At 35.9% G+C, this 22931-nt stretch overlaps 1 protein-coding gene across 2 annotated transcripts; it reads right to left on the reverse strand.

The window, feature by feature from the left end:
- Positions 1 to 6691: 6691 nt before the first annotated feature.
- LOC134658786 (uncharacterized) lies at positions 6692 to 21893 on the reverse strand. Of its 2 annotated transcripts, XR_010097734.1 has the most exons (12): positions 21761 to 21893; positions 21093 to 21328; positions 18693 to 20016; positions 18229 to 18410; positions 17510 to 17722; positions 15817 to 16998; positions 14887 to 15204; positions 13696 to 14004; positions 12295 to 12482; positions 10667 to 10792; positions 6872 to 7276; positions 6692 to 6720 (listed from the first exon to the last, which is right to left on the reverse strand). XR_010097734.1 is itself a non-coding variant. In XM_063514430.1 (11 exons), exons 1-11 carry the CDS (start codon positions 21780 to 21782, stop codon positions 7003 to 7005), a joined length of 4374 nt encoding a protein of 1457 aa, XP_063370500.1. In that variant the 5' UTR covers positions 21783 to 21893; the 3' UTR covers positions 6826 to 7002. The 2 variants fall into 2 exon arrangements, 1 of the variants encoding a protein (XP_063370500.1); XM_063514430.1 differs by lacking the exon at positions 6692 to 6720 and having other exon boundaries at positions 6826 to 7276.
- Between the last annotated feature and the right edge of the window lie 1038 nt (positions 21894 to 22931).

A 22931-nucleotide genomic window follows, 5' to 3' on the forward strand; every position in this document is an offset into this window, starting at 1 on the left:
AGAACAAACAATACGCTTGTAAAGCCAGTGATAAAACTAAAGTTCTTGCTACTCGACAAGTGAGTCACTGATTACGATTACATTTTATCCAATCACATTCCAGTATTTAACAAATGCCCATATATGGACAGACGGAAATAACTTCAAGCCGCCATTTTATATTTTGAAATTTTGGCGCCTTTCGATCGAAACCAAATTTCGTATTTTATTTCAAGTTTCTTTATAACTTCTTAAATATAGTTGGTCAACCAAATCTTGTCAGTAAAAAAAGGCGCGAAATTCAAATTTTCTATGGGACGATATCCCTTCGCGCCTACATTTTTCAAATTTGCCGCCTTTTTAACCGCCTTCAAAAAAAAAAGGAGGTTCTCAGTTTGACCCGTATGTATGTATGTATGTATGTATATTTGTTCGCGATTATCTCGCGTTTGACTGAACCGATTTTGATGCCGTTTTCAGAAAAGTGTTTCATACATTCTGGAGAAGGTTTTAGTATACATAGATCTGAGCTGATGCTGAACCCTGGCTGTACCTAGTGGAACTTAGGTTTGGTGCAACATAGGCCCACGCTATTTTGGTCATCCGTCTCATCTTGATGAGCACTTGGGAGAGCAGTACCCAAGATAGACCTGATGCTGAACCCTGGCTGTACCTAGTGGAACTCAGGTTTGGTGCAACATAGGCCAACGCTATTTTGGCCATCCGTCACATCTTGATGAGCACTTGGGAGAGCAGTACCCAAGATAGAGCTGATGCACCAAACCACCCTGGCTGGCAGGGTTCACCTTGGCTGTACCTAGTGGAACTCAGGTTTGGTGCAACATAGGCCCGCGCTATTTTGGTCATCCGTCACATCTTGATGAGCACTTGGGAGAGCAGTACCCAAGATAGAGCTGATGCTGAACCCTGGCTGTACTTAGTGGAACTCAGGTTTGGTGCAACATAGGCCCACGCTATTTTGGTCATCCATCACATCATGATCAGCACCTGGGAGAGCAGTACCCAAGATAGAGCTGATGCTGAACCCTTGCTGTACCTAGTGGAACTCAGGTTTGGTGCAACATAGGCCCACGCTATTTTGGTAATCTGTCACATCTTGATGAGCACTTGGGAGAGCAGTATCCAAGATAGAGCTGATGCTGAACCCTTGCTGTACCTAGTGGAACTTAGGTTTGGTGCAACATAGGCACACTTTGTTTTGGTTAACCGACTTGTCGTCGTGTGCCTATGTTGCAGAGTTCCACTAGGTGGGTCGATGAACTTTTTTCTAACTGCCTTTAAAAAAGGACGTTCTCAGTTTGACCCGTATGTATGTACGTATGTATCTGTGTATGTTTGTTCGTGATTATCTCGCGTTTGGCTGAGCCGATTTTGATGCGGTTTTCAGAAAAGTGTTTGTTACATTCTGGAGAAGGTTTTAGTGTACAGTGCATGGATGGTTTGAAAAACCAATTGGACCCGGTAGGTGGCCATGCTATCGGGATACTTACCAACAAATTTATGTTGCTGAAACCGATTTAGATAAAATAGTGGGAGTGGGAGTCGGACTCGGACTGGGACTGGGAATGGGAGTGGAAGTGGGAGCAATATACATACAAATCGTTTAGCACCAAAACGTCATATTATGTTGTGTCGCGATTATCATCGAGTTAGGCCATCACCAACATTAGTAGGTAGTTACTAGCCCAAAACTAAATGGAGAGCCTAACAAACTAGTATTTTAGCCCAAAACCTAAAATAAATGAAGTACCTACCTATCACTAAAAAGTAAAAAATAAAATAAAATAAATAAAAAATAATTAAAAAATTAAAAATAAACAAAAATAAAACCAAAATAAAATAACTTAATATAAAATCTTTTTTAAAAAAAAGGGAACCGCCTTCAAAAAACCAACCCACTGAAAAGTACAAAATAATTTTTATATGGCACCCCTTTACGTGTCCAGTCCCTATGCCGTCGTAAAGCGAATTTTTGCCAAAAAGTAATTAATACCTAATAATAAGAAAATTAATAATCATCCGGGTAATTACTTAGTTTTTGAAGGCGGTGCCAAACCAACAAAAACAGTCTTTACTACCAATCAGAAAATAAATACGAGAACGTAGTACCTACAAGAACTAAATTAATGAGTAAACTAAGTATGTCTTTATAATGCAAGTAAGTGCAGCGTTCTTCGTTGTCTAAAATATCGGTTCTCAAAAAATTTGGTTTGGCACCAACTTCAAAAACTAAGTAATTACCCGGATGATTATTAATTTTCTTATTATTAGCTATTAATTACTTTTTGGCAAAAATTCGCTTTACGACGGCATAGGGACTGGACACGTAAAGGGGTGCCATATAAAAATTATTTTGTACTTTTCAGTGGGTTGGTTTTTTGAAGGCGGTTCCCTTTTTTTTAAAAAAGATTTTATATTAAGTTATTTTATTTTGGTTTTATTTTTGTTTATTTTTTCTACTGTCAAGATCTGGTTGACCAAGTATATTTATTAATATACGAATTCGTGTTTTTTTTTTCATACACTTACAAAGTGAATGTACGTATAGATTGTGAACTATTTCTAATATTTGCCTGTATTATTTAAACTTGATTGCAGAATTAACAATACAAGTCAACTGGCGGACTTAACGCATTCTCTATCAGTCAACCATTGGACTAGCTAGACACAAGTTGAGACTACAAGGCGTTTCCGTCAAAAAGCGGCAAATTTAAAAACAATTGGTAAATTTGAATTTCGCGTCTTTTTACACTTACAAAGTTGTTTGACAGACTATAGTTTCGTAATTGATAAATACTGTTATAATTATTCTAGCTAATAAAACTTGAATCCACTAGATTTTTACCCAGCTACGTAAAAAGGAGGGTACTGTTTTTTTTTGGATGGAAACACTTTTCTTCGTTGTTATCACTTTGGCCAGACTGGTCAGTTACGGTCTTGAGCGCCTACCGCGGAAAAAAAAGCAAAATTTCGTTGTATTTCCCTCTCTGTCTCTCTTGCCTATTGGAGAGAGCCAAATAGATGAACGAAGCCAAATTAGCCAAACACTTTGATAGGACCTCAGCTTGCAGTTGAGGAGTGTCTTTTCAAAAGGGTTTATTTTTTTCTTAGCGGTACTTCTAGAGAGAACCTTGCTCAAGAAAACTTAAGGTCCAATTTAGAAATAGATTCCCAGAAAAAATAAACCCTTTTGAAAAGACACTCCTCAGTTGAAGCGAGGTAGTATATTACCAGTCTCTCTCTCTAGCAGGTAGCTGCCTCCTGCTCTGTGTATTAGATAGGAAATAAATAATAAAATTAAACTCATTGTAAATAAACATCTTTAATCATCCAACTAATAACAACTTTCACGGGAAATCAATGAATTTTGAAACTTTTTAGCTTAGTTTTATCGGTATTCCACCTGTCCAAAGGGCTTGTGCACAAACCACGCGAGGTTGTTGAGGTTGTTGGGTCACGAAGAAATCACAAAAGATCACGTTGGGGGAGGGGGGAGGGGGGTATAAGATGACGTGTATTTTTCTACACTTCGCACTTCAAACTAGCTCGCTATTATCTTATTTTACGAAATTTTGGAGCGCGTAACTTAAAACTAGGTCGAATGAAAAAAAATCGAAAAAATACACGTGATGTTATGTGGGGGTGGGACGTGATGTTATGTGGGGGTGGGGGGTAGCCAAAAACCTCACCAAATATCACCAAGGGGAAGGGGGGGGGGGTCAAAAAGTAGCCGAAAACACCTGGCGTGATTTGTGCACAGCCCCAAACCTAATTTAAAGAAATTTGGACAAGAGTCCAATGTATATTTGCGTCTCACATTTTCCTTAGTGAGAGAGTGAGACGCAATGCACATTGGACCAAGAAATTGGACAGGTGGAATACCAACCTTACACACAGACACAGAATAAGTAATAGTATTATCACACAGATATTTTCCATTATTTTATTTGCTATCATAATAATAAAATGCATACATTTGATACGATTTTTTTTAAATTTATACATACAATGAATTCAATTTTACAAACATACAAGGAAAAACAGGTTTAACATTTTTTTCCGCCTCCTAAAGAACGCCATAGCGTGAGTAGAATCAGATGCTTGTATGAATAGTATTATGAAGTTCTCTGGTTTACATTAGGCATTGCCTGTATACTTATGATACCTCTTATACATAGTATACAAGTTAGTCATAGTCATCTGCCCCGGCGAGCCAGCTAGCGCCCTCCTTAAGAACGCCATAGCATGAGTAGAGTCAGATGCTTGTATGAATAGTATTATGGAGTTTTCTAGTTTACATTAGGCATTGCCTGTACGAGGGCTGTTTGATAAGTACCCGTTTTCCAAATGTATTAATATCACGGAACCGAAAATATCTATACAATCGTTTTAAGCCATTTTTCAGAGGTGGGTTTTTTTTTTAAAAACAGCATTCTTTTGTTTTTTTCTCATTTGACAGCGATTCAGTGAAAGCGTGAACTTAAAATTGTGAAAATGGAGAAAGAGCAGTATCGGTCTGTAATTAGATTCTTGTTTTTGGAAGGAAAAACATGTGATGAAATAAAAGTAAGAATGCAAGTTGTTTACCATGAATGTGCTCCTTCTATGACAACCGTCAGATACTGGTTTAACGAGTAAAAGCGGGGGAGAAGAACCGTCTTTGATGAGGATCGCCCAGGCCGCCCAATTGAGGAGACTACAGACGATATGGTTAAGAAAATTGAAAATATCGTTTTAGCCGACCGCCGAATTGAACTTCGAGAAATCGTTGATGCTGTAAATGTTCCAATCGAGCGGGTACAAAACATATTAGAAGAAAAATTGGGTATGAAGACAGTATCGGCGAGGTGGGTGCCGCGTTTACTCACGGAGGAGCAAAAACGGAACCGACTGACTACTTCGGAGCAGTGTTTGGCCGTGTTCAAACGTAACCCGAAGGAGTTTCTGCGTCGTTTCGTGACCGTAGACGAAACGTGGGTCACCACTACACCCCGGAAATGAAAGGGCAGTCGAAGCAGTGGATTTTACCGGGTGAACCTGCTCGAAAGATAGCAAAAATCGTCCCAACGGCTGGAAAGGTCATGGCGACCGTTTTTTGGGATTCGCAGGGTATTATACATATTGAGTTCTTAGAAAAGGGGAAAACGATAACAGGGCAGTACTATGCCAATTTATTGGATGAATTTTACGCTGTGTTGAAGGACAAACGACCCCATTTAAAAAATAAAAAAGTACTGTTTCATCACGACAACGCACCAGCTCATTCGTCTAGAGTTGTGATGGCTAAATTAACACAATTACGCTATGCCCTATTGCCTCACCCCCCGTATTCTCCAGATTTGACCCCATGCGATTTATTTTTGTTTCCCAACCTGAAAAAATGGCTCGGTGGTAAGTGATTTGGATCAAATGACGAAGTCATTGCCGTCACAGAGGCCTATTTTAATGACTTTCCGAAATCATACTTTTTGGATGGTTTATTGAAGCTTGAATATAGGTGGAACAAGTGTATAGAGCTAAAAGGAGACTATGAAGAAAAATAAATGCATATAAACCAAAACAACTGATAATTTTTTTCATAAACGGGTACTTATCAAACAGCCCTCGTATACTTATGGTACCTCTTATACATAGTATACAAGTTAGTCATAGTCATCTGCCCCGGCGAGCCAGCAAGCGCCCTCCTTAAGAAAGCCATAGCGTGAGTAGAATCAGATGCTTGTATAAATAGTATTATGAAGTTCTCTGGTTATCATTAGGCATTGCCTGTATAATTATGATACCTTTTATACATATTATACAAGTTAGTCATAGTCATCTGCCCCGGCGAGCCAGCTAGAGCCCTCCTTAAGAACGCCATAGCGTGAGTAGAATCAGATGCTTGTATGAATAGTACGGAGTTCTCTAGTTTACATTAGGCATTGCCTGTATACTTATGGTACCTCTTATACATGGTATACAAGTTAGTCATAGTCATCTGCCCCAGAGAGCCAGCTAGCACAGAATGCCACAGCGTGAGTAGAATTAGATGCTTGTATGAACAGTATTAAGGAGTTCTCTAGTTTACATTAGGCATTGCCTGTATACTTATGATACCTCTTATACATAGTATACAAGTTAGTCATAGTCATCTGCCCTAGCGAGCCAGCTAGCACAGAATGCCACAGCGTGAGTAGAATTAGATGCTTGTATGAATAGTATTACGGAGTTCTCTAGTTTACTTTAGGCATTGCCTGTATACTTATGATACCTCTTATACATAGTATACAAGTTAGTCATAGTCATCTGCCCCGGCGAGCCAGCTAGAGCCCTCCTTAAGAACGCCATAGCGTGGGTAGAGTCAGAAGCTTGTATGAATAGTATTATGAAGTTCTCTAGTTTACATTAGGCATTGCCTGTATACTTATGATACCTCTTATACATGGTATACAAGTTAGTCATAGTCATCTGCCCTGGCGAGCCAGCTAGCACAGAATGCCACAGCGTGAGTAGAATTAGATGCTTGTATGAATAGTATTATGAAGTTCTCTAGTTTACATTAGGCATTGCCTGTATACTTATGGTACCTCTTATACATAGTATACAAGTTAGTCATAGTCATCTGCCCTGGCGATCCAGCTAGCACAGAATGCCACAGCGTGAGTAGAATTAGATGCTTGTATGAACAGTATTAAGGAGTTCTCTAGTTTACATTAGGCATTGCCTGTATACTTATGATACCTCTTATACATAGTATACAAGTTAGTCATAGTCATCTGCCCTGGCGAGCCAGCTAGCACAGAATGCCACAGCGTGAGTAGAATTAGATGCTTGTATGAATAGTACGGTGTTCTCTAGTTTACATTAGGCATTGCCTGTATACTTATGGTACCTCTTATACATGGTATACAAGTTAGTCATAGTCATCTGCCCCGGCGAGCCAGCTAGCGCCCTCCTTAAGAACGCCATAGCGTGAGTAGAATCAGATGCTTGTATGAATAGTATGAAGTTCTCTGGTTTACATTAGGCATTGCCTGTATACTTATGATACCTCTTATACATGGTATACAAGTTAGTCATAGTCATCTGCCCCGGCAAGCCAGCTAGAGCCCTCCTTAAGAACGCCATAGCGTGGGTAGAGTCAGATGCTTGTATGAATAGTATTATGGAGTTTTCTAGGTGTTGTCGGACCATCTTGCAAGGGGCCGTGCGTTCGAGCCAGGACGAGATGTCGGCTACGGTGTAGGTTGCGAGGCGGGATATGTGGGCCTTCCGCTTGCAGATGGATTGGGTTAATCTGTAATGTAAGAATGAAAATAGGACATTTTTACACAAATTGACTAAGTCCAAGAAGCTCAAGAAGGCTTGTGTTGTGGGTACTCAGACAACGATATAAATAATATACAAATACATAGAAAACAACCATGACTCTGGAACAAATATCTGTGCTCATCACACAAATAAATGCCCGGGATTCGAACCCGGGACCATCGGCTTCACAGATAATGAACATATCTAGCCAAATTAAAACTTGGTATCCGACAGGGCAGCCCTTAAAAAATATAATGGCGCTGCCACACATGCGGCATGCTGGGGCAAAGTTAGCTTCGAGGGACTCTATTATATTCTAATTCCGAAAACTTATATGCTTGGATTGGATTTGGATGACATTAGCACATATTTATAAAAATATGAAATATGATATGATAATATTTTTATTCCATAATTTTTTTGACCCCTACTCGAGTTTTTTTTACTGGTTTAATTCACTGACACTTTACTGGATTCTAGACCTTATACTATTGTTCTTAAAGATCACTTTTGAATGCACTGACAATGCCAGTTAAAAAGTCACTTCACTTCTACAACTCGAAGGACCAATTGAAGGTTGAAATTTAGTATAAGACAGTATTTTGCTAAAGGAGGAAACAGTTTAAAGACTAGGGGTCGGTTGGATTAATTAAACCGTCGGTCACCGTCAAAATCTTCGCTAAATATGAGAAGTTTTGTTGTTCTCGGCTGAGTGACGTTGATCAAGTCCGTTGATTAAGAGCCCATCAACGTGCACACTAGCGCCACTGCGGCCCCCTTTTTGAAATACCTGTCGTTAAATTTAAATAATCACGATTGTTTAGCAGTGGCGCTAGTGTGCATTCGCAACTCACAGCGCTAACGAAATCGTTAGCGAAGATGTTATTTGACTTATTTGTCGTGTTGTATTTTTATTTCTAGTACAGTTAAGTGTTTTAAGGTCAACCGAGGTAAATGCGCCTTTTGTGATAAATGCGTAATTTGAAGATATCTTCGAAACGCAACATATTATATTATGGCCGTCTGCATTAAAAGTTCAGTGACTACACTTCAAACAGAGAGGGTTGCAATAGTTCTAAAATGTTCCATTTAGAAGAAATCTTTAAAATACGTATTTACCTCAAGTGACGCATTTACCTCGGTTGACCTAATCATAATCATAATCTTTATTGTTTGTGAGAAATGGGTTACATTGCCGGTAATTACTATTGTAACAATATTTCATGGACTCACCAAGACTCTACCTTTACAGGTGGGGCATTTCATATGAAGCGGACAGGAAAAAAAAAGTGAGGTTCCCGAATTTGTTTATATTTGGTTTAGTTCTTCTTCTAGTAGGTATAAAACCGGACGCCAAATATTTTTTATATATGACGTTTATTTTAAAAATTATGAGCTTTTCAAAAATTACCGTAATTGAAATTCCGATTTTTTTAAACTCGAATATCGAATAATTAAAACATATAACTTATTATTAAACCAAGCGTTTTGTATAGAATTTTTAAAGATCTTTTCAGCGAAGAAATCAATTTTGAAAAATAAATAAAAAATAATGGTTAAAACCGGAAGTAAACTTTTCGTAACCATTTTTCGAAAACTTTGACCAGTTTTTTTTTATTTATTTTTATCTCAAAATATAACCCTAAGTATGTACAAAATACACTAGAAGTTGCAGAATGGGATCTCCATTGGTTAAGACAATAGGTCAATAAATGTACATACATGTCGCCCTGAGTGCGACGTACCGTACTGGTATACAAACATATAGCAGCTGTTTAGCTTATTAGAACATGTATTCAGTAAGACTGCTGGTAAATTCTAATCATAACATAATGAAATAAGAAAGTCAACAATTCTAACCAGTTTTTTTATAATTTTTATTACTTAAGAGCTGAAAGAGACTATCGATGAAGGGAAATCATCGTACAGTGTGATTTTGCAGAAAATTACAGTTTCGTAGTCCAAGATTCTGCCCAATCGTTTCATTGGAATAACGACCAAGCTACACTCCTAACTTCGGTTTATTACTATAGAGATGGCACTGAAATAAAACACGGCAGCATTGTCATGATTTCCGATGACTTAAAACATGACACAGCTACCTATTATGCTTACCAAATATTACTGCACAAGCACCTTTCAGAAAAAGAAATATTTGCATCTAAAATCACATACATAACCGATGGTACCTCACAACATTTTAAAAATAGGTTTAACTTTGTTAATCTTATTCATTACAAGGATGATTTTAATACGAATGCAGAGGCACATATTCACGCAACATCTCGGAGGGAACCTGAAACGTTTGGCGAGGCGTGCAAGTTTGCAGTTACCTCCAAGTAGATCAATAATTTCACCAATGCGATTGTATGACTGGGCAAAATCATCTTTGAAGCAAACGGCAATCTACTATTGCTCTAAAGACGATATTCAACGTCAGAGGATATTTTTGCAGGCCAGGTTTGATTCCGCAGTCACGATTCCAGGAACAAAAAAGTTTTATGCGTTTATTCCAAAAACTGACTGTCTTCTTGTAAAAAGAACGAGCTCTAGCATAGATTCTTATTGTAAAATAATAAAAATTATGAAATAAACTGGTTAGAATTGTTGACTTTCTTATTTCTTATTTCATTATGTTATGATTAGAATTTACCAGCAGTCTTACTGAATACATGTTCTTATAAGCTAAACAGCTGCTATATGTATGTATACCAGTACGGTACGTCGCACTCAGGGCGACATGTATGTACATTTATTGACCTATTGTCTTAACCAATGGAGATCCCATTCTGCAACTTCTAGTGTATTTTGTACATACTTAGGGCTATATTTTGAGATAAAAAAAAATTAAAAAAAACTGGTCAAAGTTTTCGAAAAATGGTTTCGAAAAGTTTACTTCCGGTTTTAACCATTATTTTTTATTTATTTTTCAAAATTGATTTCTTCGCTGAAAAGATCTTTAAAAATTCTATACAAAACGCTTGGTTTAATAATAAGTTATATGTTTTAATTATTCGATATTCGAGTTTAAAAAAATCGGAATTTCAATTACGGTAATTTTTGAAAAGCTCATAATTTTTAAAATAAACGTCATATATAAAAAATATTTGGCGTCCGGTTTTATACCTACCAGAAGAAGAACTAAACCAAATATAAACAAATTCGGGAACCTCACTTTTTTTTTCCTGTCCGCTTCATATGAAATGCCCCAGGTGTTATCTTAAAGTCGAAGTCATACATAATCAAATCCCATTAAATCATTATTTAAAAATTCATTAACACTATAAAAACATCTCTGTATTAGCCAAGCACGGACTTGTGATTTAAATATATTCAAATTATTACCTTACTACTACATTACAATTACAATACTTACTTCTCAATAGAATGTGCCGCCTCAGCCATCCGATCTTCTGTAGCTTTGTCCAGTTCCGCTTGCGAGGAAGATCGCTCGCACACGGAATACACGAGCGCCCTGTAGCACTGCATGTAGCACGGCCATCTAAAATTATTAGCCCGAACGTTATTATAAGCATTTTAATTGTAACTTTTCCAAGTTTTTTTTAAGTACAAGTGTCTACATAGCAAGATCCAAAGGCTGAGGTCCAGGATGTCAGTGCTTAAACACAGAACAATACCTATACTTCGTTTTTTTTAGGATTAGAAATTTGGTAAACAATCTTAATGTGTCTTTTAATTGAAAAACACATTTTAAAAATAAGTTACGGTAAATATGTAACAATTATGAATCTAATACGATCTTTTAAAGTCTTCTGAAAAAGTGTTTTTCAATTAAAAGACACATCAAGATTGTTTACCAAATTTCTAATCCTAAAAAAACGAAGTATAGTATAAGTGTCTAAACGCGAAGGCCCGAAGCGTCCAGGATTCTGTGTTTGAGAACTGACCTCCGGGATGTTTCGTGCCTTTTTTAGCAGGCATTTTGTAAGAATCCGCCGTTTAGTAAACGGCGTCGTCATTTTAAAAACGTTTCGCCGTAGCACTGACTTATACTATTGTTCTGTGACTAAGCACTGACATCGTGGACGCTTCGGGCCTTGTACTTTAAAGCGCGACTTAAGTCGTGTTTCAGTAACGTCTAACCGTTACATTCCCAACATATATGGGATCTGACATTGACTGTCAGTTTTGTAACGATTGCTAACGGGCCGTTAATGGTACAGTCGCCATACAGGGTGTAATCTAAAACGTGATACAACATAATCAAACCTGAATCTTTTCATGATTTTGAACAACTTTTACTATGGGGTCAATTTTGTAATATTAAAAAAAAATTGAGCTGTTCCATAGAAATGGTCAAGGAGAGGTAGACAAAAATGTATGGCAAAGATTTTTTTTATTGTTAATTTACAAAGTTGACCCCATAGTAAAAGTTGTTCAAAATCATGAAAAGATTCAGGTTTGATTATCTTGTATCACGTTTTAGATTACACCCTGTATATCTCTCACAAATATCTGAACACGCCTCTATTGTCAGGGCGTTAGAGTGCGTGTTCAGATATTGTGAACACCTTGGCCGCTCCGATATATCCGATGGCGACTATACACAGTTATAAAGTGAAAATGCCCATATACGGGAAAAGTATGCCTTTTCGAAAGGTTAATGTTAATTTGTTTAATGTTAGTGTTTACGACGTTTACTGTTCAAATTATAAATGAGTCATTCTGATTATTCCTTCTTTACTTTTCATCTAAACATTGTAACTCAAATCATATCAACCCTCTGCCCCTCTGACCTTGGGTATCTAAATGACTCTAGTTACCAATCTCCTAATCTTTTATTTATTTTCATTTTTTTTTACTTTATTGATTTTTTTTAAATGGGCTTGTGCTCGTACCAATGAGTCTAGGATTGGATTGGAACCTTCATTTTGGAAGCCGTTCCTACTTCATTAAGGCCATGCAGGCTTAATAGGATAAATTTCCAAAATTTAGCCAGTTAGGCATGCTTGTTTGCCACCGATGTAGTATAAAAAATCTCACCTGTCTTCCAAAATTTCCTCTCTAGAAACGAGCAAACAGTTCAACACCGCAATAGACCCGTCGTACAGCTTGAAGAACGCTGGCCACGCCACTGTGCACCTTATACGCTGGTTATTAGAAGACAGAATGCCGTGTATCTGGTGGAGCAGCTCGAATATAGAGTCTATGAACTTGTAGTCGAGGATTATCTGAAAGGATATTATAAGTTCTGATTTAAATATTCACGATTTTTAAGCATTCACTTCTCCGAGACCACGGGGACAACGCCAAAGGTAAATTTAGCCTCGTGCCGCCTAACGTCCATTAGGATGTACACTCAGTTTCGATGAAATGTCAAACTTTAATAAATAACAAAGTAATAGGTATTTTTCATGTGTCTCGTAAAATCTTCGAACAAATTAAATTCAACCCAATTGAAAACACAACAAGGTTCAAACTTCCTTGGCTATAATTTTGTATGGTGGGCGGCATGAGGTTAAAACTTAATTTTACGCGATTAAGACAATAGTGTAGGACCCGCGCGAAATCCCCTTTTCATACAAGCGTAGTCCCCATTTTCCTCTCTGGATATTCACTTTATGGAAAATATTTTGACACAATTTCTCGTATACCAACCACAGCTATGCCCCTGCGTTAGATTGTTTTCGAATTTTTAAATAACTTATAACGGAAAATAAAAACTGGTATAATTTATAAGAGTTAGAACAATTTTAAAATTTATATGAAATCTATTTCCGCTAATTTTTACTATACTCAAAAAATCGAATAAAGTCAAACGTAGGTGCATAGCTATGGTTGATATACATCATCCAACTGTGTAAAAATATTATCCATAAAAAAATGTTTATTTTAAAATCCATATTGTGTTAGTTTACTTACATCGAAAGTTAAAAACAATAACATACATAATACATACATTGACATAATGTCAATATAAAGAGAGGAAAATGGGGACTACATTTGTATGGAGAAACGGCCGTCCCCTTTCCTCTTAAGTCCCGTTTTAGTCAATAAAAATAATATTTTAAGTTGTTTAATAGTTATTTGTTTTACAAGGGGGCAAAGTTGTTGTTTAACCGCTCGTGCTAATATGATACCCGAGTAAGCGAAATCTTGAGCGTTGCGAGGCGAGGGTTTCCAAGCACCAGGGTTAAAGAAAATATTAACTGTAAGATATCAATAAAATCAAACCAAATAAAATCCAAATGAATGTTATTAAATATTTTTCATTCAAAATCATCATTTAAAAGTCGATTCTACCAGCAAACATAAGAAAACACAAAATTTGCATTTGATTACTTTGCCTCGCATATTGAATAAAATCCAACTTTGCTATCTGTTTTTGAACAATAAAGCCTTTACCAGTTGGTGTGGTGAAAAAATATTAATCATTTTACTCACCTTCCTCGCAGCCAAAACAATTTCCGCCAAAACCTCCAAATGGCTCCTCAATATATCACAAACACCACCCCCCACTACCACTTCCTTCCCAACCACTATCCTCTCCCCTTTCACTTCCAACCCATACTCATAATCATCCTGTATACAAGACCTTAAAAATTTACAAGTGCTGTATATCTGTTTGGATAAAGCGGCGCATTTGGGACCCATTATGTTGGCTTTAAGACATTGCGTGGTCAAGTATTTTGATACTTTGTGGGAGGTTAGTAATGTGTTTGCGGTGTTTTCGTCTTTTAAAGATTGTGGATCCTGTAAATAAAATGGATAGGTAAAAACACAAGGTTTTGGTGGTCAAAAATCGTGGGTTCAAACCTAGGTTGTGCTGTACAGAGCAAACAAAATGTTCTCCAAAAAATGCAAAATATGGACAAGATCCTTATAGACAAAAGGTTATGGTGCATAATGTGTAATGTGGCGCTCGCGGGTCTCTATTGTTTCCCAAATATTTTTAAGCCATAATGTATTGTTTGCCCGAATTTTCGTTACTCATAATTCATTTGGTTCAGAAACGCGTCACTTTTCAGGATTGCCATAAAACATACCTAACCTATCTATAGGAGAACTTAACGAAAATCCTGAAATGTTAACGGTTTCAGTTTTATGACTATAATGATAAGTATGACAAATAATACATTATGACTTAAAACTTTATGGGAAACAACGGGACCCCGGCGCTCGCCTATAGCCTATATATATATAAATAGCCTATACAGTGTGGAAAGATAAGTCGGGCCCTGGAGGGAAACTACCTTAAATCCTTAAGCTGGCTCATTTTACTTAAAGGAGACATTCCTTTATTTTTAAAAAGAAACGAAACTGCATTCAAAGATTTTTTCTTTTTTTCTTCAATTTGGCTTGTCTAAAAAAATCTTGAGTACTAAATATTACATTTTATGGATATTTTGTACGACAGACGAGTTTAGAGTTAAGTCCCTATTACATTGGCGGAGATGTCGGCTGTAGCGGTCGTTGGCGTCACTTTCCGATGACGGCCACGGCCGACTGTGGCGGTCAAAAGGTTAATATGTGTTCAAAACGCGGTAGGTTTAAATTAAATATGGATTCTTATCCTTGCTCTCTCACATGTCACAGTGCTATTTAAATTATAAACATATAAATTACTTAAATTACCTTCAGAGCTGCCAAACTGCCCAAATCACCAACAAACTGCTTAGTAAAGCACTCTATAGAAGACAACTCCAATACAAACTTCAAAGATATACTTATATTCTCTAAACAATTTTCACTTATCCTCTTCTTTTGAGTCTTATCATAAACCATAAGCAATCTCTCTTTTATGCTCCGCCACATTTTTAAAAACAAACTATCTTTGTCTCTGAAAACGTCGTGGCTTTCTAGTTTCTTGATGTAACGTAGTGATACGTTTAGTAGATGTATAGATGATTCTATGTGTGGTGATTTGGAGTCTGGATTTTGGATAGCTTGTATCTGAAAATCGGAAATCATACATGATGTAAATAATTGTTACTATTGTGACAGAAAAATTATTCCAGACAGAAAAGTTACTAAATGGTGTCATTAAATGGCGTTATGGCGTCATAAAACCATAGATTGTGTAATAATGATTCCTTAGGACTTAGGATGGTATTCCACCTGTCAAATTTCTTGGTCCAATGTGCATTCCGTCTCACTCTCTCATTAGATAAGATAAGATAATCGTTTATTTGATTAAACAAAATGTGAAACGCAAATACACACTTGTCCAAAAAATGGGACAGGTGGAATACTACCCTTATGAAGGTTTGATACCTGCTGTTTATTTAAACTTTGTTGCACAAAAATCGCAAAATACGACAATACTTATAGGGGATGGAATGGCATTCTCTACCTAAATGGTGCAGAGAAGATTTTAATCTAAGTAAAATAATAATTTAGTAAAATTAACATAATATATTTAGGCTATAACATGACAGTTTAGTTACCGTTACCGCGAAATACCTATACAGCAGCTAGTATGTTTATAAGTTACAACCAATCCACAAAAATTCCTTCTACTAAGTATAATTATATTGTCTATGATAATGGTTATAAAGTACTTACAGCATTTTCCATAAAAAAGCTAAGTCCGGACCAAAGGAAATCCAAATTTTTGCTTTCCGCAGCATCATTCGATTCACAATATTTCGACAACGTTAAAGAATACGCCTCCATTGCATTCAGTGCTGCCATCGCATTGTCAGAAATCACCGAGTCTTCAATATTGCCAGTATCTTGACTATTTTCATTAAAATCGATCTTTTTAAACGCATCCAACATAGTTATGTGTATTTTTTCTTGTAAATCGGCTAATATAGATCTATAAGCGCTGGTTGTAATAGCTCGCTTCTCTTTGGCTATAATCGGTAATATTATACAGCTTATTTGGAATACTGGATCGCAGAAATACTCGGTCGAGTTGTTTTTGCTTTTTTGTTTTTTGAGAAGTATCTTGACTATGCTTTTGACTATTTCGCTGTCAGTTTTAACTTTTTTCACTCCAGTTTCTAATGTGCTTTTGATCAAAAGCAGGTTGTTTGACGTTTTTATTTTAAGTGTCAATAAATCTATTAATGTTTTGTCTTCGAAAGAGAACAGGAAATTCACAGGGAATATTTTGTATAAGTCTGGATTTTTTGGACTCAATTCGTAAATACTTTGCAAAATATGATCGATATTGCGTTTCAATTTTTTACTCACACATTTCTTCACTGCTAACATTAGAAAAATCGTTGCTAATTGATATTTTTCTTCCAAATAGTAGATCGGCAATTGTTTCAATATTTCCAAATATCTAGTAACATCACTTTCTTCGGTTACTGATAATTTGTTAAAATACTCTTTCGTATCAATATCTTTTAAAAATGAAGTCAAATCAAATTCCGATTTACTCAAAGCTTTTGTCAATTCTTCCGCCTTTTCTAGAGATTTACTTATATTTTTCAATGTCTCCAACACCAAGGCGTTTAGTAATGGTCCATTATTCATCACAGAGCTACGTTTAAATATGTCAATTTCTATATTGCTTAAATATAATTTCACTAAGCATTTTGCCAGTTGTTTTGTGTGCCCTTTTTCCAAGTTCGCCATCACTATTTTGTTGAAATAATTGTCGTTTTTCAAACAATCTGAACTGGTGATTTGTTTTATTAGATGAGACTTGTCTTCTATTTCTGATTCTGTTTTTATATCTGGGTTGGTTTTTAGCAACTCGGCTGCTATTATTTTGTTGGCTACTAAGTGATCCTGAAATGTGAAAGAATTTTAGATTACCTATTATAATTTACAACATCACGATAATTTATTTTAATTTATTTATTTAGTCAATATTTTTATGATGTTTCCAATACAAATAATATGTTGCTAAATTAATTTATGAAGATTTAAATAACGCTGCACATATAATGTATGACTTGGTTATATTAAATTATAAAATTTCACGAAATAGCGCCATCTGTATTAAATGGGTATACAACTTGAAGATTGTAGGGTAGTTTTTTTCTATGGATGTTAACACTCTTTGTTGTTATGCAGTAACTTCACTCCAGCCAGAGTGATGTAACATTCATACATCGAAAACGGTCCTTTTTACGACGTATAGTCAAATTCAACTCATGTTTTCGGTTTCCAATCTGATCCTTTCACCAATATCAAAATTCATCAATCCCAAAAATCGACCACAGTATTCTTTACTATGGCCAAACCTACCATGCTAAGATCGGCAAGAAAAAATAATTTGAAAAAAAAAAAAACTCACCAATTGCAACCTCAAATCGTCCTCCTGCACCTTACCAGCCAGCGTTACCCACTGTTTCGTCTTCAGACAAGGCAGTATTGGGGTAAAGTCGAAAACTGCACTGGCAACACCAGCCTTCATGTCCACTTTAATGTTGCCATATTTTAAATTAATCAGTTTCAGTCGGGAGAAGCTTACGCATAGCTTTAGGAAGGCGTTAGCTAGATTGGGGTTCTGAAATGAGATAAGATATTTATTTAACAGATAACTTGATAAATCACTTTGAACGCCACGTCTAGGGTGCGCGGCGCGTCATCGTGTATCTTGTCGGAATGCACGAAGGTTGATATTGGGCTAGAATCGAGCACCTTAGATGATGTCTTTGGTAGTTAAAGGGTTAGGAAGTGTTCAAGAAAATGAATAATTAATTTAGGATTGGTATAGGGACCGTGTACGTTGAAGAGCCTGCCAAGGTGTGACCTCGATCGAAAACTTTAATAATAAACGCATATACATATAAGCAGTTGCTGCCCCTATTGTATGTACACACACGCTCTGTTATGATTTTAAGGAAAGAAAAAAGAAAGGCTCTGCCATCTAGTATTTTAAATCGAAAAGCTAAATATGCCCCCTACAGTCCATATATGTTCCTTATAGTTAGCAAAGTCAAGATAGTTTAACAAATCTATCTAACTAAAGTCATATTTCCTTAAAATAACTAAAAAAGAAACACTACTCACATAATTAAGTTTCAGCACACACTCTCCCAACTTCTTCAAGCATTCATTCTCGAAGTTTCCAAACGTGTTCCAGAACTCCTCGGCGATGTGGCGCGGGACCGTGTGGTCCGCCATCTTGTTATTTTCGAAGAAGCTGCACAAAATGGCCGCCAGGACTTCGGACAGAGTTATGATCGAGGGACCTTGAAGAAAAAGTTACGGTTAAATTTAGTTGATAGACAGTTTATGACACTACTAGTGTGAATGAGACAAAATCCTCTAGTTTAATCCTGTCTCTCTGTCTATAGAAAGCCTGCTTTCTATCGTCTCCTATGATCAACTTTACTGTCTTGCTCGGTGATAAGGGTTAGTGAACCCTATAAAAATTCATACACTTGTTTTTTGAACTATCAAATACTGTAGTCCCTTGAGTATTGGGTTTTTATGATAATCCTAAAGTCCTAGGAAAAAGGTTTAATACTTACTAACATAACCTTCTTCTAACATCATAAGGCAGTGTACTTGGAAATCTTTCTGTAAAGTCACCAGTAGTTCACTGTTTTGCCTGAACATTAACTCCGATGTCCATTTTCCATAAATTTCCACACATTCTTGCGGTATGATATCATTTCCTGTGATTATCGTACTTTTGATCTTGTCAGAATCATCCTCTTTTGATTTCTGTATCAATTCAAATTGCTCAGGGTTGCACGCTTCTAAAATAAGCTTTACATTTGGTAGTATTTGCGTGATGAATAGAGTTCCTCTGCTAAGTTTAAATAAGGTTTGTAGAAGGCATTTCAACATGGATGTGTATATTTCCATGGCGCTTGCGTTATTTTTCTTAGCAGCCATAATCGGTGGAAGGATTTCATCGAGTTTTTGTTCAATTAATATTGGATCCAACTGCAATGCAACATTTATTATATTCATAGTAGTTTTATCAGGTTTCCCTTCTAATTTCAACAGTCCCATCGTAACGCTTTGGAGAAATCCGGTGAAGTTCTTTTTAATCTCAACTTTAGATATCTTTTCACCAAAAGTATCAGTCAATCTGACGCTGATATCAACCTCGTTTTGTAGTAAAATTTCGAGGAATTTCAGATAGATATTCCTTTTGATTTTGTCATCATTTTCTTCAAATACAATTGAAGATAATTTCATGTTAGGATTTAAATAATTCTGTGTCATGTTCAAAGATGAAGTAGTAATTATATATAAAGCGAATATAAGCTGATGTTCTCCTTTAAAGCATGTCACGAATACATCAACGAAATTGCATAAGAAATTGTAGTCTTTTGAAGTGCGGCCTTTCGGGAACTCAAAGAATGTATTCATTATTTTCAAGACTGACTGAATATTATCACCTTTTTCGGCAATTAATTCGTCAATATTATCTTTTCTGACTATAGTTTGTAGAAAACTGATGAAGAATGTTTTCTTATTCATTGGGAAAAGGATATTCTGACATAATTCTATAACAGAATTACGATTCACAGTATCTAGTAAACTCAATATTGTTTCTAAGTTTTCTCCGTCTAATAGTTTTATTATAAATTCAAGTTTCTTCTTTGAGTCTTTATACTGCTTTGTGAGATGAGTTAGAATTCTTGTCGTAAGAATATTAACTTTATTAACATCTTTGTAATCTGTGTTTTTTAATAATTGCAGTAATGCAACAGATATGAGTAGGTTTTCATCAATATTTTCTGTGACTTGTTTAGCAATTTTTTCATTTTCTAAGAAGTTGAGGATTGAGTGGACATCCTCAAGTGTTAATGTACTTTTATTAACAAAGTCTGACACAATCTGTAAAACAAAACATAGTATTTAGGTATAAGTCTAACTACAAATATTAGTATTATTGGTTAAGTAAAACATCATTAATTAATGTTAGAAAAAACCCAAAAATACAACCAAAATAATAGTTTTCTATCCATTCCAATCAGATAGTCTAAAAAAATCCCAAAATATTTTTTTTACCAATCCCAAAATATTTTAGTAAGTTCTCTTACTATCTGTGACATTTCAAACAAGTCTGACTCCTTCATATGAGTTTTTGCCTTCGATCAACACGGGCTTCTGACACGTCGGAAGGGATAGGCCCAAGCGATATCTTGACATTCAAATCATTCTGCCATTTTTCGCGAGGGGGAACGTGCACACAGTCGCACTTATCACACACTTACATACAAAATCCAATCTGTAATGACGACACAAATACATAGAAAATGACACACGTCAAAGACAAATCTTGCAAACCTCGATCTCTTTTTGTGTACGGACGAGTCACAAGTGTGACAACACGCACACTAACACATTTACGTCGAAGAATTTTATTGTATTCTGAGAGATGAGAAGTCGGATTTGTCGCTCGACCGATCCACAATTTGTACTGGACGAGCAAAATCGATAAATCCAGCAATTACATGAGACTAAAATATAATAATTGTGTTTAAATGTAATTAAACGTATGACATGTAAAAAAAATATTACATGTGAAATGTAACACCTTCTTTTTGTAAATTTGATGTCCTCGACCTCTGTTTACAACATAAAACCGAGCAATTAGGCATTTTTTCTGCTGCTGTGTTCACTCGCGCGTCTGGACTCGGTCTAGTTAAAAATCCGAGCGCAACTAGTTTTATTACCCGCGCTAGATCAGTTGATCTTGTACCTAGGCAGAGGGGAAATAGTGCGAATGCCGCATCCCTTCCGTGTTGATCAAAGGTTTTTGCTGATTATTGAGTAATTTTAACTACAAAATCTTGTTTGACCTTATTAGTGCACTTTTATGGCTTACTTACAACAGTCATGGTATTCTGAATGTTATAAGTAATTTTTCAAAATTATATTTTTATAAATTTTGTTCCAGCATATTATACCTGTATCAGTTTAGTTTTCAAATCGCCACTCAAATCATCTCCAACATTAATCCAGCCTAGAATATTCCTCAGCTCTCCTCCGGAGAGTTCATTCTGCTTCGTTACTCTGTCAAGCCATTCTGCGATGACTCTCTCCTTCGGACCAGCAGGGAAGTGTTGGGAATGGATGACATTTCTCGCCAGACACAGACGTTTTGGTAAGACTATTGTGTCGTCTTGCAAGCGCCGTTTTAGTTCTGAAAAGTTAAATTAATGTTATATAGTATACAGTCATAATATTGTGTACATGTTGTACCTACCTTGTGTGATGAATAAACTATTTTGTAGTTGTCTATGATGTCTATCTGTTCTGAAATACATGTTATATAACAAAACTAGGTTAATTTCTAAATATTAAGACGTTATTAAGTCTATATTGAGTCTAAGATACAAAAAATCATGAAGAAATAGTTGAAACATTAGAAACTTAATACTGCGCCGAAATAACATAAAACAACTTATAAATGTTGCTGCTACAATGTTATATTGTTTGGATCTATAGAATATCAAAGGAGTGATAGAAATAAATACCTAAATGGAGTAATACTGGCTAAAATACAAATACATTTGGGGTTAATACAATCCCACACTGTATCTTTTTATAGTCGTACATTTTTATTTAAACTTACCGTTTAAAGGATTTAGCGACATTTTTACTGTGGTCCCAGACTATATATTATAAAACATTACTTGATCTTAGTGAGATAGTGCTCAATTAACGAAAAAATATAATTAAAGTATGCGAGTATGCGATTGACACACGTGCACTTGTTGTTAAATGCGTTTCGCAGTTGCTTTGAGCAAGATTGGCCGGGTGTGAACTATAGAACATTATTTATATTTCTAATCTTTTTATCCTTTGTAAAGTAATATTTATAAGTTGTAAATATCTAAAATTAAAATGAAGTAAAACTTAAAACCAGGGAATACTTTATGTTTTCACTTACTCAAAAATCTTTTTTAGTTATTTTCCATTGCAGCATTATAACGCTTTAACTGTCAAATTGACAGTACACTCAAATGTGGCTGTACTTAAAAATTATAAGAGCGCTGGTAGATTTAGTTTTTTTTGTTCTTATTTACTGACAAATTGGTTTGACCAACTATACTTACTTTACTCTTTGGCTGATTTCTATAACCGCGAAAATCGATGTTCGTCAATTGCGGGCATTTTTCTGTCACTCTAATTACACCTTTATTGGAGTTTTATTTATCGTATGGAGTAAAAGAGAAAAATCCCCGTAATTTGCGAATTTCGGTTTTCGCGGTAGCACGGTAGCCCCTCTTGACGAAAGACACTGAAAAGTGTCGCCAGGGCGTTACAATGGTATTCAAATAATAGAATGTAACTACCGTATATAAAGTTCAAATTCCTTTGACTGTAGTCTAATTTAACCACGTCGGTGTTTAACAAGCATACAGCTAGCTAGACGGTGAACGGTTAAAACCCTATCCTACCTTTCTGGGTCTCATCGAGCGCGACAATGACAAGTCTGTGCTGGGTCTAGATAATTATCCAATTAAAATACTAAAGAGACGTTTTAACGTTTTATTACATTTATATAAATACAATATGTCTGTGAGAAAATGAGATGGTTACACCAATCTGAAAATCTTAAAAGTAGTAAAACATGCAACAACAATAAAAAAACATTCACATACAAAGTGCCAAGCAGTTGTTGACGTGAAAATCAAAATAATCTTAATAATATGTCATAAAAAACCAACAACACTACGTGTCCGATCGTTGTAGGCAGTAAAAATAAAAAAGTAATTATTATGTAAGGACTATTGCATAAT

Source organism: Cydia amplana, chromosome 23 (assembly GCF_948474715.1).
Source record: "Cydia amplana chromosome 23, ilCydAmpl1.1, whole genome shotgun sequence".
In the NCBI taxonomy this organism is placed as follows: domain Eukaryota; kingdom Metazoa; phylum Arthropoda; class Insecta; order Lepidoptera; family Tortricidae; genus Cydia; species Cydia amplana.